The sequence below is a fragment of the Plasmodium falciparum genome, assembly GCF_000002765.6.
Source record: "Plasmodium falciparum 3D7 genome assembly, chromosome: 8".
In the NCBI taxonomy this organism is placed as follows: Eukaryota; Apicomplexa; class Aconoidasida; order Haemosporida; family Plasmodiidae; genus Plasmodium; species Plasmodium falciparum.
Genome location: NC_004329.3, coordinates 1,097,961 through 1,112,985, shown reverse-complemented (window position 1 = coordinate 1,112,985; position 15,025 = coordinate 1,097,961). Strand labels below are relative to the sequence as shown.

At 19.0% G+C, this 15,025-nt stretch overlaps 6 protein-coding genes across 6 annotated transcripts; 2 read left to right on the top strand and 4 right to left on the bottom strand.

Annotated features, from left to right (window-relative positions):
• Window positions 1-191: 191 nt before the first annotated feature.
• PF3D7_0826000 (conserved Plasmodium protein, unknown function) lies at window positions 192-3,710 on the bottom strand (the record flags this gene model as incomplete). The annotated part of the gene is made up of 1 exon (XM_001349229.1): window positions 192-3,710. The coding sequence occupies one exon, from the start codon at window positions 3,708-3,710 to the stop codon at window positions 192-194; it is 3,519 nt and encodes a 1,172-aa protein (XP_001349265.1).
• Window positions 3,711-5,024: 1,314 nt separating this feature from the next.
• Window positions 5,025-6,938, bottom strand: PF3D7_0825900 (conserved Plasmodium protein, unknown function; the record flags this gene model as incomplete). The annotated part of the gene is made up of 1 exon (XM_001349230.1): window positions 5,025-6,938. One exon carries the CDS (start codon window positions 6,936-6,938, stop codon window positions 5,025-5,027), a length of 1,914 nt encoding a protein of 637 aa, XP_001349266.1.
• Window positions 6,939-7,877: 939 nt separating this feature from the next.
• Window positions 7,878-9,218, bottom strand: PF3D7_0825800 (conserved protein, unknown function; the record flags this gene model as incomplete). Its single annotated transcript, XM_002808833.2, has 1 exon — window positions 7,878-9,218. The coding sequence occupies one exon, from the start codon at window positions 9,216-9,218 to the stop codon at window positions 7,878-7,880; it is 1,341 nt and encodes a 446-aa protein (XP_002808879.2).
• Window positions 9,219-10,181: 963 nt separating this feature from the next.
• Window positions 10,182-11,099, top strand: PF3D7_0825700 (crystalloid-specific PH domain-containing protein, putative; the record flags this gene model as incomplete). The annotated part of the gene is made up of 1 exon (XM_001349232.1): window positions 10,182-11,099. One exon carries the CDS (start codon window positions 10,182-10,184, stop codon window positions 11,097-11,099), a length of 918 nt encoding a protein of 305 aa, XP_001349268.1.
• Window positions 11,100-11,912: 813 nt separating this feature from the next.
• Window positions 11,913-12,170, top strand: PF3D7_0825600 (cytochrome c oxidase assembly factor 5, putative; the record flags this gene model as incomplete). The annotated part of the gene is made up of 1 exon (XM_001349233.1): window positions 11,913-12,170. One exon carries the CDS (start codon window positions 11,913-11,915, stop codon window positions 12,168-12,170), a length of 258 nt encoding a protein of 85 aa, XP_001349269.1.
• Window positions 12,171-12,609: 439 nt separating this feature from the next.
• PF3D7_0825500 (protein KRI1, putative) lies at window positions 12,610-14,502 on the bottom strand (the record flags this gene model as incomplete). The annotated part of the gene is made up of 1 exon (XM_001349234.1): window positions 12,610-14,502. One exon carries the CDS (start codon window positions 14,500-14,502, stop codon window positions 12,610-12,612), a length of 1,893 nt encoding a protein of 630 aa, XP_001349270.1.
• Between the last annotated feature and the right edge of the window lie 523 nt (window positions 14,503-15,025).

Genomic DNA, 15,025 nt, shown 5'->3' with positions numbered 1-15,025 from the left:
ACAAAAGGAATTATAAATGAAATAGAGCATAAATTATTACAAAAAAAAAAAAAATAAATAAATAAAATAAATAGTATATGTATAAATATATATATATATATATATGTACGTATGCATTTGTGTATATTTTTATTTTATATAAACATTTAAGAGTTATTAATTAATTTCCATAGTTTTATTCCTTTAGTTTCCTACTGGTCTATATTTATACCTATTTTACGCCTGTCATTTTGAATATGAACATGATCTTTTATCTCCCCATTTAAGAATATACATCTTTTCAGATTTAATGAGAATATCATATAATTTTTGTTCTTAAAAATATATTTAAATTTTTTTAAACATTCAAATAAATTTGTAAAATTGTCAAAATGTAAAATTAATGTTCTTCCATTATTATTTATATGTACTTTTCTAGTTATCATTTTTTTATTTTTATTTTGATAGAAATCTACAAATGATTCATAATTATTTTTATTATTATTATTATTATTATTATTATTTGAACTTATATTTGTTTGTAGATGACGATTAATTTTTTCTTCAAAATGTTTAAAATTTATTTTTGATATTTCATAAATATAATTATATATATCTGTACTATTTTTATATATCTCTTTAAAATGAGAATCATTATTTTCAATTTTAATATTACTATTTCTTAAAACAAATGAACACATTTTGGTTGTTTCATTTTCACACGTTTTACTATTACTCATTATATTATTTATAATATTATTCTCCTTTTCATTGTCTGTATTTATTAAATTTATATCCTTTTCGTTTGGACAAAAAGAATCAAATTTATTTTCTAATGAATTATCATTATTATATATATAATTTTGTTCTGGTTTTTTATAACTTCCCTTAAGTAATACTTCTTTATTATCAATTATTTCCAACTTTTCATTCGAAATAAATTTGTTATTATCATTAATTATATTCTCTTCACTACTATACATGTTGTTATTTATTATTCCTTCAACATTTTTTATCATATCATATTTTTTGCTATTTAATTTTTCTTCTTCTTTAATAAGGGATATATCAAAATTGTATAAAGACGCATTCAGTAATAAATATAAAATATTATATATATTCAGATGAAAAGGTAAATGTGTTATTATCATAATATTTTTATGTACACACTTATCAACATATATTAATTTATTGTAACAAAAAATTCCAAAAATTCTTAAAAAATCACTAGTGGCCATGTCAGCTGATTTAGAATCATAAAATTCTATAATACCATATAATTGTGTACTCTGGTTTGGATTAACAATTTTGTTTATTTTTTGAGGGTACTTTTTTTTTACATTTTCATTTTGAGGGTTCTTATTAGATATATTGTAATTACATATGTTATCAATGTTTTGTTTATTATTATCATTATTGTTATTATTATTATTGTTATTATTATTGTTATTGTTATTATTGTTATTGTTATTATTATTATTGTTATTATTTTTATTATTGTCATTATTATTATTTTTATTATTGTCATTATTATCATCATTATTATTATCATTATTATCATCATTATTATCATTATTATCAAAATTTATGTCCTTACCTTTATGGTTCCCCTTCTTCCTACCATTATTATTAACCCTATTTTTCAACTTACAACTATTTTTGGAACTATTTACCGTTCCGATATCTTTAGATTCATTTTCATTATTTATCATATTCATGTCTATAGTTTTTAGTCTGTCATTAAAAAATTCAATAGCCTTAATTTTACCACAAAAAGAAAAGGTTTCCTTCAATTCTTTTGTTAGTAAATCATAACTTAATATTGGAAGATCATAAACTATTATAAAATTATTTTCATTAATATGATTACGTTCATTTTTGCTACTAAATTTTACATCAATATCATACACAATTTTATTATGTACATAACCTTCATTCCTCCTATAATTTATATTATGAATTTTTCGTTTTTCACCTTCTTCATTTATTTCATAATCATAATTATAATAATCGTAGTTAGCCTTTTCAGATGTTGTAATACATTCTCTTCCTACATCACTATTTTCATTTTCATGTTCATTTTCTTCTTTATTAATATTTAATATGTTATCAAAATAAAATGTATTACTAATATCTTCAGCTTTTAATATATCAACGGATTGAATAAATAAACATGTTAATACTTCATTATATTTTGTTGGACATATTTCATAGAAAGATTCAAAACATTTTATTTTTTTTTGCAAATTCTTTTTAGTTAATTTATTATAATTCTTAATTAATTTCTTAACTCTTTTAATATCACAATTAGAAAACTTATCATATATTTCATATAATAAATTATTATATGCATATATATTGCAATATCCTAAGGAATTCTCATATTTATTTACAAATTTATTTATATCTTCTATAGTATTTATTTTCTTTATTATTATATTATTTTTTATTCCTATTTGTTCAAATTCTTTAAAATATTCTTCTTCATTAAAATTATTGTTTATAGTTACATTTTCATGGTTATTTAAAACATTATATGAATTCACACATTTTTCATTTGTATTCACACATTTTTCATTTGTATTCACAAATTTTTTATTTGTATTCACAAATTTTTTATTTGTATTCACAATTTTTTCATTTGTATTAACACATTTTTCATTTGTATTAACACATTTTTCATTTGTATTAACACATTTTTCATTTGTATTAACACATTTTTCATTTGTATTAACACATTTTTCATTTGTATTAACACATTTTTCATTTGTATTAACACATTTTTCATTTGTATTAACACATTTTTCATTTGTATTAACACATTTTTCAATTGTATTAACACATTTTTCACTTGTATTAACACATTTTTCATTTGTATTCTTGCTTAACACATTTTTTTGTTTAACTTTGGTTTCTTTTCCTTTTTTCATTTTTTCTTTCTTCTTCTCTTTAGTAATATTGTTACTCGTTTGTTCCTTATTTAATAAAATATCACTACATACAACTTTATCATCATTATTAATTGTAGGGTCTTCTTCATTCCTGTTGATATTATTATTTACATTTTCTTTCATATCAGTGCTATAAATCGTAACACTTGATGTTTCATTACTTATGGATATATGCTTTTTCTTATCTACTTGTGTATTCTCTTTCATATCTGTCATTACATTTATTTTCTTTTTTTTTTTTTTTTTTTTTTTATTATTTTTTTCGTCCAAAATTATGTTCATGTTATTAGTTTCTTCTTTTAAAGGTATCATCGTTTTGTTTACAACAAATTGAGGATTTTTCTTAACTTCCTTTTTAACCTTTTTATTTATTTTTTCTCCTTCCTTTATTAATTTTTTGTTTGCTTTAATTTCTTTTTCCTTTTCCTTTTCCTTTTCTTTATTGGCAATTTTAATATCTTCATTGTTTTTATCTTTTATCAGAACATCAGCCAAGATACTATAATTATTTTTATTTGTTCTACAAAGAATGGTGTGCTTAGTTTCTTTCATATATCTTTTTTTAGTAAGGTATTTATTTGTTACCCTGATATTATTTACCCATGAAGAATTATTATTAATCGTTGAATAAGAAGCTGAAAAATCCTTTATATAAATAAAAAAGCAAAATCTGTTCTTGTTATTAATGTTATTTATACTACAATGGAAATTGTTTTTAAATAAAAAAGTGTAATTAATTACAGAAAAAAAAAATTCCTGTAAGTTACCTTTTTTTTTCATCATTTGAAATATTCTAACACATTTCTTCCTTCTACATTAATATGTATATAAATTTATAAAATGTAAAATTATTCTACATAATAAATGAATAAATATAAATAAATAAATAAATAAATAAATATATATATATATATATATATATATATATGTATGTATGTATAAAATAGAATCAATTTTATGATAGTTATAGGATTGTAGAATAAAATTATATATATGGAATTATAACAAATTCAATAATTTATAACAAATTAGGATTTTAAGAATCCTATAATTTTTATATGTATTTTAAAGCAATATCAATTACATTTTATAATTAATATGTGTTTGGTATATTTATAACGTATAAATTATACATTCACATATATATATATATATATATATATATATTTATTTATATAATAGTTCTATAAATTGAGTATATATCAAAATAAAATTATTCATATATATATATATATATTATATATATAATACATATATGGAACATTTAACAAATCTTTGGCATATTATTCATTCCTTTGAAATAATAGATTTTTTTACATATTCTTTTTAATTATATTTTTGTAATATTTTTTTATATATACATATTAAATTTTAACAAGCAAAAAATGTATAAATTCTATTGAGCATAAGAAAATTTTTGTTAATATCTCACAAGGTGTTTTACACCTATAACATGAAAGTTTAACCATTTCAAAGCAAAACGTTTTTTTTTTTTTTTTTTTTTTTTTTTTTTCCCTTTTTAATTTTAACCATAGGAAAAGAACTATATAAAATATGACATCAAAATGATGATAATAAATAATTTATTATATATATATATATATATTAATTATATACTATATAAAATTGTTTTATGTTTTTTCTTCATTTTTTTAATCACATTTATATATATATATTTATTTATTTATTTATAAGATATTACATAAAAAAAAAAAAAAAAAAATTATATTTTATGTAACCCTTCAATGTTATTTGTATATAATAATAAATAATTTTACACATGAATAATAACATTTACATTATGTTTCAAAAAAAAAAAAAAAGAATTATGAAAAAAGTGTAAATATAACTAAAACAAGGAGTGTAAAAAATATAAGTACATAAAAAAAAAAGTAAAAAGAAATATAAAGAAATAAAATAATAATATAATAATATAATAATATAAGATTAATTACAATTCAATTGTGTTGTAGATTAAAATCTTGTTTTTACATATATTATTAATATATAATAATTCTTATTACTCTTATTGTAATTATTACAATATGTTAAAATTTTGTTAATAATTTATTATTCCGAAATTAATATATCCATTCAACTTGTACATTTCAACTTGTTTAATTTTTTATCACCTAACTTTGCTTCAAATTCAAGACCAGCATTTTTTGCAAAATTTATTGCTCTAAGTAACTCGTCTTCATTTGTAGCTGTTCTTAGTAAGTTTCTAATTTTTTCATCTTTGACAAATTTTTTTAGTTTGTGTTTATTTTGATTTGTTGTTTTATTTTTTTTCCCTTTTCTGATTGTAAATATCTTGTTGGGTGAGAAAAAACTCTCGGTAATATTATGAACATAAGTATGTTGTTCAGGATAATATTTAAGAAGCATATTATTGTTACTATTATTATTCATTGTGTAAGGTAAATTCTTCAAAAAATCGTGTTCCATATATGTGGATTCTATTTTATTATTATTATTACTGTTATTATTGTTATTATTATTGTTATTATTATTGTTATTATTATTATTATTATTATTATTATTATTGTTGTTGTTGTTGTTGAATCCTATTATATCATTTGCCCTTTTCAAATACACATTAGGAATATTTCTATTAAACAAATGAAAATTATTTTTATTCTTCAAAGAATTTAATCTATTAAAACTTGCATTTAATGTTGAGTACATATAAAAATCTGTAACCAGAACATTATTTGTATCATTATAATGGTTAACATTTTGATGTTTTTTATTTTTTAAATTCATATAATAATAATAAAAATTATTATTTTTTAAATAATTCTTATTAAAAGGTAAACTTGTGTTTGGGTAATAATTTTGCAAAGCATTATGATAAAATGTTTTTTGAAATTTATATTTATGAGAATTATTGTTTAAATTATGAGATCCATTTACATTTAAACTTTTATATACATTATCAAGTTCTCTTTCATACGATAGTTCAAGTTCATTTGGATATACATTTCCATATAAATTTTCGAACATATTATTATATGTATTATTATACTTTTTTTGAGGATTGTTATCATTGGTAATTTCGAACATATTTGTATTCAAATTTTCATACATATTTTCATATATATTTTGATTCAAATTTTCGTACATATTTTCATAAATATGTTGATTAAGATTTTCATTCAGATTTTCATAAATATTTTCATAGAATGTTTTTCTATGTTCATATGGATTTTTGTATATTCTTCTTCTGTGAAGTTTTCCAAAAGTTTTACTCTTACTAAATATGTTACCTCTCTTGGAATATATGTTTTTTCTTTTATGTAGTTTTTCATTTTGTATGTTATTTTCTTTCTTCTTTTTTTTCTTCTTTTTCTTCCTTTTCCTTTTGTTCTTTTTATTTTCCATACTTAATGAATTTATATTACTTTTGTATCTAATCCTTTTAGAGAGAGGAAAAAGGGTACTTGAAAAAGAAATTTTGGATAATTTTTTTTTTGGATATAAATATTCTTCACTCTTATATCGACTCCTATTCCTATTCGTATTACTATTACTATTTATATTTCTACTTTTATTTTTAATTCCTTTTTTTTTTTTTCTTTTTTCTTTTTTATTATTATATTTTAATTTTTCTATATTTATTTTATCCATAATTTTATTTAATTTTTGAACCACATCAATATTGATTGTAATCTTACCATCTGTTGTTTCATGTTCTTTTATTTGTTTTATATCAGGAAATTCTTTTAATACTTTTATTAACTTCATTAAATTATTTCTTACGATCCTATAACGTTTCCTAAAGCTTTTCCTTAAAGATTTTATTTTAGTTTCCAAACGTTTATTATAATATAACCTTTTACTATCATATTTGGATAAATATGAACCGTGAGAAAATTTTCTGTCTATCTTTTTACTCTCAATCTTATCTAAATCTTTTTTATCTTTAGACTTTTCTAATTTCTCTTCTTCTTCTTCTTCCTTTTCTGCAGGTAGCGATAAATCTTCATTGGAAAAAATATTTAACATGGGTACATAAAAGACGACACAAGAAAAAAAAAAAAATAAAATAATAATAAAATAATAATAAAATAAAATAAAAAATTATATATATAATATTATTTTTTTATTTAAGGTATAATGCAAAGGAAACCTATCTGTACACATATTGGGGGAAAAAATAACATTACTATGTATATCAATATATCAAATATATATATATATATATGTTAATATATGTGACCTCACATACATAATGAAACAGTTACATCTTTTTCATAAATATATATTTATATACATGTAAAAATATTTCAAACTTATATTATGATATAAGAATAACCTCATTCTACCATCATTTTTAAGTACAACAAAAATATTAATATATGAACTCATTTATTATATCTACATATTTGATATCGAAATACATTATATTTAACATGTTCAAACATATATTAGAAATTGTTAAAATAAATCCATCTACCAAATACGCGGATTATTGTTATATTTTATATGTACAATTCTTTTTTTCTCAATATATTAAAAAAAAAAAAAATATATATATATATTTTTTCTAAATAAGACATTGTGTATATACAGATCTGTTCAAGTAATATATACATCATATATATACATATATATATATATATATATATATATATATAATTTTTTTTTTTTTTTTTTTTTTTTTTTTTTATGTGTATGGTTCAATTTGAACCTCTTTCTACAATTCATACAATTTTCCTTCACAAAAAAAAAAAAAAAAAAAAAAAGTAAAGAAATAATATCAAAATAAATAATCAAATAAACAAAAAAATGTATTGTATACATATTAAAATCACTTTAAAATTCTTGTTGGGTAAGAAAAAAAAAAAAAAAAAAAAAAAAAAAAATTAAAAGACAAATGAGGATATATATTTATATCATAATGTTCATATGAAAATTTTTTAATAGTATATAATTATATATATGTTACATTTCATAATCGTCATTGTCCATTTGAGTATCTTCTTTTTCATTTTCTTCCATTTTATCATACCCTCCTTGTTGATCTTCATCATTTTCGCTTTGAGGCGTTTTCCTTTCGTCATCCATTTTCTTTTTTATATCATTCAAATTAAAAACATTATCTTTTCCTGGTACGTCCTTGTTTATTTTTTGTTCCACATCATTAACAAAAATACGTGTGCCTGTATCCTCAGGTTTTATATCAACCGTTAATGAATTCTCATCAATTTTTTTTTGTTTATTTTTTTTCCCTTGTTTTATACCATTACTAATATTATTCATAAAATCAGAATGTTTAACATTTTCATCATTTGTATTATTCATATCGTCATTTTTATTAATATTATTTATATTACTATTAATTAAAACACCTTTTATACCAAAATGAAAACACAATGATGCTTCACTTAAACTATTCATCCATGAATAAGCTTTTATTTTGTTATCAGCACAAAATATTTGATTATTATTTTTATAAATAAAATAAAAACATTGTTCTATACTTCCTATCATTTTAATTGGTAACTCTAAAACACTCCAAAAATATGTCATTTTTTTTTTATTTTTATAAAATATTGTAAACCCATTTTCATTAATCATACCATTAACATTATCAATAGAATGTTTTAAACCATTCGAAGAATTAATAAATTTTAAAGTACCCCTCTTTGAAATAGAACAATTATTATGATATTCATTATTATATATATTTTTTTCATCATTATCATTCCCTTCTTTCGCGTTTTCATTACCTCTTCGTTCCAGAATATTTTTTAATTCTCCTGCTTTCTTTTCTAAATAATCCGATTTTTTATTCAAATAATCAATATGTTGTAAATTTTGTTTTAAAACATTTTTCATCTTTCCATCATCTTCCACATTTCTTCTTTTTTTTAAATTTTTATGTGCCCTCTCATAAGATGATTTTATTTTTTTAGATAACATCCTTTTATTTTCCGCTTGTTCCAGTAAATGTTTTATCTCATCTTCTAAAGAAGATATATATGCATCTCCTATTAAATCACTATCATTACCTTCTTCATTATTATATTTCTCTCTATTTTTTATATCATATAATTTGAATTTATTTTTTAATACTTGGATCTTACTACTAATAAAATTACCAAACGTTTTTTTCAAGTCGCTCTTTATTTCATGAGGTGTCAATTTATCAAAAGAATACATTTGATGAGAAGCATAAGATACGGGCAATAAACTTTGACACTTTATATCCTCATTCCAAAGAAACAGGAAAAAATATGGGACCGACAACAACAAGAACGACAAGGATTGTCTCCCTTTCATATTTAGAAACAAAAAAAAAAAAAAAAAAAAAAAAAATATATATATATATATATATATATATATATATATATTTTTATGACAAAATGGGGTAAAATAATATATATGAAAAATACTTAAAATATATAAATATTACTTATATATAATTCACAAAAATGTAGTTATAAATGGAGAAAAAATAAAAACAAAAAAGAACACTTTCAGCATTTCCTTTATTTTTATATCCGTTGTTATTTCTTCATCAAGTATTATTGCGGTGTATAAATATTTGACAAAAAACTTAAGCATATGTTAATATATATATATATTACACATTATATGTAATTAATAAATTAAAGAAAAAATAATTTATTAGAAAAAAGAAATATAAGTTAATTTTTCATTCTATCTGTTTTTCTTTTTTTTTCTTTTTTAATATTGTATTATGTATATACACATTTTAAGACATTCATATGGCAACATATAAAATATATATATAGATAGATATATATATATTATATTTAAGCGTATATATTTATATTCATTTATAAATATGAACAATATAATAATGCACTGAAAATGCTGCTGCTTCAAGTAATTCACAAAAATCTGTTGTCTACCTTGTATGAACATATGTATCCTTTCTCATCACATTTCTAATCTTATAAAATATAATATAAATATAAGATTTTAATCATTAATATATTTTGAAATTTGTTATTTTCCATTTTATATTGTAAAATACAATAAAATTTGTCAATTTTGTTGTCTATAAATATTTATTTATTTGTTTTTTTTTTTTTTTTTTTTTTTTTTTGTAATTCTGTCATTTGAGTGTCTTTCCTATCTTGTTCCAAGTAACAAAAATAAACAAATATACAAAGATTTATTTATATAAATATTATGTATGAAAAATAAAAAAGTTTATCTTGTTTCGTTTTTTTTTTTTTTTTTTTTTTCCTTTTTCATTTTTTTTTTTTTTTTAGGATGAGAAACATCATTTTCCTTTTTTGCCTTATACTTTTTCTTGTTTGTTTTTGTCAAGGTCATAAGAATTATTTAAAGAGAGATAATTATCTGCAATATTTAAGATCGCAAACATTTTTACAAGAGAGATCAAAACATAAAAAATTCAATAGAAATTATTCAGAAGATATAAATGAATTTGATGAATATGAAGATGAGGAAACAGATAATTTAGATAATAAGATTTCAGATGAAATAAAAAATAAGAAAAAGGAAAATTATTTATCCCAAAATATAAATGAACAAAAAAATGATAGTATCAATAATAATAATGAAAAAAAACTTACTTTTAAGAATATAGAGAATGAAATAAATAGTACAGATACTTTTATGGATGATTCAAATGTAAAATCTTTAGGAAAAACAAAAGAATGTAATGTTAATGAAAAAGGGCTTTTAGATGTCTCATTAAATTCAAATGACTTTTTTAATATGAATAAATATAATGTTGAAATAACATCTTCAAATATTATAATAAAAGATAAAAATAATATAAAAATAATCAAAGAAATTCCATTTGAACATATTAAATTACCAATAACTACTATTGAGGAAACAAGAGAATGTTGGTATATAAAAACTACCAATGATAAAATACTTTTATGTGATAAAGAAAAAGAAGAAAGGGATATATGGATAACTAATATATTGAAAGCATTATTTTGTTATAATACAAATAATTTAATAATTGTAAATAAAGAAAAGAAAGATACCGTCTCTTTACCAAAAGAATCAACAGTCGATAAAAGAATAAATGCATTAAAAGAAAAGGAAACAATAAAATCTTCTGATAATAACACCTCAACAAATGATAATAAAGTTAATAATATAACTATTTCGAATTTTAGCGATCATGAACCTAAAATTGTGTTTAATTAGGTTTAAAAGTAGTTACACAAATATAAATATAAACATAAATAAATAAATAAATAAATATATATATATATATATATATATATGTTTGTAAGATTGTTGTATCATTTGACATATTTATTATATTGTAACTTTTGCTTTATTTTGCTTTATTTTGCTTTATTTTGCTTTATTTTGCTTTATTTTATTTTATTTTATTTCATTTTTTTTTTTTTTTTTTTTTTTTTTTTTTTCTTTAAATAATTATTTATTATATCATTGTATCTAAAAATTTTGTATTTTTTTTTTTTTATCTTCATAAGGACATAAAATATACTTATATATATATATATATTATTATATTTGACAAAACATACACAGATAAAAAAAAATATATTGAACATATTTCAATTTTTTTTTTTTTTTTTTTAAATAATCATAATTAGGTATATAAAAAGAGAAATTAATATTTTTGACAGGATTGTAAAAAGGTTATGTTGTAATATTATATAATATCATATAATACATTTTTATAATTTATAAAGATGATACATATATATATTTGATAAATTTCTATAGCTAAAAAATGTGATGTGTATGGAAAAATCCAACACCATAAAAAGAAAAAAAAGATAAAAAAAAAAAGATAAAAAAAAAAGATAAAAAAAAAAGATAAAAAAAAAAGATAAAAAAAAAAGATAAAAAAAAAAAAGATAAAAAAAGGAAAAAAAAAAAGAAAATTTTCCAAAGTTCTTTATACATTTTAATTTTAACATTATTAAAAATAAATTCATTTTTCTTATTTCCTAACATTTTGTAATTTATTTTTTTCTCTAAAATATGCTCAATGTTAGACCTGACAAGCCACATAGAAAGGCCTCAAATTCATGTAGTAAACTTTTAAATGATATGATTGCTTGTTATCAGAATACAATTTGTTATAAAAAGGATAACTCAAATTTTTTAGATTGTCTTCACAATCATAATTTAAATGAAATTGATGAAAATTGTATTATTTTAAGAAAAGCCTATGCCCAATGTCGTCGTAATTTGTTGAACGGAAATTTCAAAATCAAGGGAAACCCATTATCAAGATAATTAAAAAGGAAAATAAAAAGAAAGAAAGCGTAAGTTATCATATAAACAATATAATACATATTAAGCTAAAGAAAATACAAAGGAATTATATATGTTTAAGGATGAATAATATTTTAAAATTATAATAATATGATAAGAGGTTTTTATTAAATGTTTATAAAACAATAACAAAAAAAAAAAAAAAAAAAAAAAAAAAAAAGGAAAAAAAGGGAAAATTAAAATGTAAAATGAAATATATAAACATATGTCTATATTATGTTTGTATAATTAATTATATAGAAAAACGTCCATATTATTTCTTCTTCATACATACATATAATAATATAGTTTTGTATTATATATTATATGCTTATATAATTAATTGTTTATATATTTGTTGTTTTATTTTATTTTATTATTTTATTTTTTTTTTTGGTAAATTTTCGAAAACTTAAACTTTTCATGTATCTACTAATTTTTTCTTATTTTCATAATAAGGTAAAACTTTTTTTAAAGGAACAACTTTATTTAATGTTGAATCATCAGTATTCAAAATATAATCAGTGGATAATTTAAATGATCTAGGTTTCACTTTGATATATTTAAATCTAATGGGCATATCATCAATCAGATCTTCATATGCACTTGAATCATTTTCTAGGTATTCCATTAAATTATTATCATATATATTATTATTATTATTATTATTATTATTATTATTATTATTATTATTAATTTGTCCATCTTTTGCTATCAATTCTTCATTTTGATAATCCTGTGGCGGTATGCAATGTCTGGGTACTAATATTTTTTTTAAATTGTGTTCATGCTTATTTTTTTTATAACATTTCTTACACAAAGCAAAATTATCACATATGTTACATTCATACACATAACATAACGGACTTATAGGATTATTACATAAATCACATAAAAACCATAAATCCTCTTCATCAAAATTATATTTATTTGAATTTTTGTTACTTTTCCCTTTTTGATTCATATTATCCATATTTTGATCATTATTTTTTATACCACTAGTATTATATACATTATTATTTATCTTGTTTGATTTTTTATTTTTTTCTTCATCTTTTTCATCGTTTTTCAAATTATCTAAAAGTAATTTCTTTTTCTTCTCCTTCAATTTTTTCTTTTTTTCTCTTCTTTTTTCTTTTTTCTTTTTTTTTTTAATATCTTGTCTTACGCTACTTTCTATTTTACGGGGTATAGAATTAATCATATTTCCATTTTGTTCTTCATATCTAAAATTATATGTCCTTTCAAAATTTTCTGCTTTTTCTAATTCTTCATCATCAATTTCATCTATTTCTTCATAAATGTTTTGGACTTTATCTTCTCTCCACATTTCTTTTAAAATATAATCCCTTAAAAATTCTTCATCCTTACTTAAATTATCTTTCCAATATTCTTTTAATAAATTATTTTCTTCTTTCATCATATTAGAAGTCTTCAAAAAGGTTTCATAATATTTCTTTTCTTCTAATAATTCCTGTTCACTTTTCTCTTTTATGGTAAAGAAGTTATCATCAAATATATTATCATTTTGTTCATCTGCAATTTTGCATGCTTCTTGTATTTGTTTTTTTAATTCTTCTTGTTCATCCAAATATGTCTTTTTATTTTTTTTTGAACTTAATTCCTTTTCCTTATTCAATAATTCTTCTTCTTCTTTTTCAAAAGCTTGAGACCCTTCTTTTAATAAAATATCTTTGTAATATTCGGAATAATTCAACATATCACGTTCTTTTTTATTGTCATCCTTATTATGATTATCATCATTATGATTATTATCGTCAACATTATGATGTAATTTCATTCTTTTTTTTTTCCTTTCATCATTATTTTCATCTTCTTTAGATTCCTCATCACTTGATAATTCCGTTTCAAAATCACTATCATGAAAAAAATTATCATTATTTTTATCTAATAAATTTGAATCCTTACTTTTTAATTTTAATAATAAATAACTAAACTTTTTTTTAAATTTGGATGTTAGTAATAAGCCCTCATGATCTTCATCACTACTTGAACTATTGTCATCGCTTACAGATATTTCATCTTCTTTTTCTTCTATTATTTTATCATTCATTTTATTATTTTTTAAACCATTTATAAGACCTTCCTCTTGGTTATTATTATTATTATTATTATTATTTTCTATTTCTTCTTTATTATCATCAAAAGAATTCATATTTTCCATATCACCTTTTTGTAAATTTTTATCAATATCATTATAATTAATAACGTTATCTTTTTCCTTATTAACTCCAATATTATTATCACATGAATTTATATCTCTTGAATTTTTTCTTTTTTTATTTTTCCCCATTATATTTTATACAAAAAAAAAAAAATAAAAAATAAAGTAAAATAAAATAAAATAAAATAAAATTTTACGCTAAAGTTTTTCCTATAATATGTATATAGGATAAACCTACATATAATATATATACTTTTTTCTTTATTTAATTATGATACATTTTAAATACGAATAGGTAAATAAAAAGATATTATACAAATATATAAATAAATAAATATATATATATATATATATATATATATATATATATATTTATAAACCTATTCGTATTATATATATTTTATATATATATCATATATATTTATATAATTAAAAGTTAAGAAAAAATACTGTAAAATTAATAATCTATATATAATAATATTCCAAAAAATATTGGCAAAAAATAATACTATATTATTTATACTTTAATTTATAGTTTCATTCTTTTTTCTTATTCATTTGGTTATATATTATATAAATATTTTGATAAACCTTTGGAAAAAATAAATATAATATTATATATATTATAAATATATATATTTTTATTTTATAC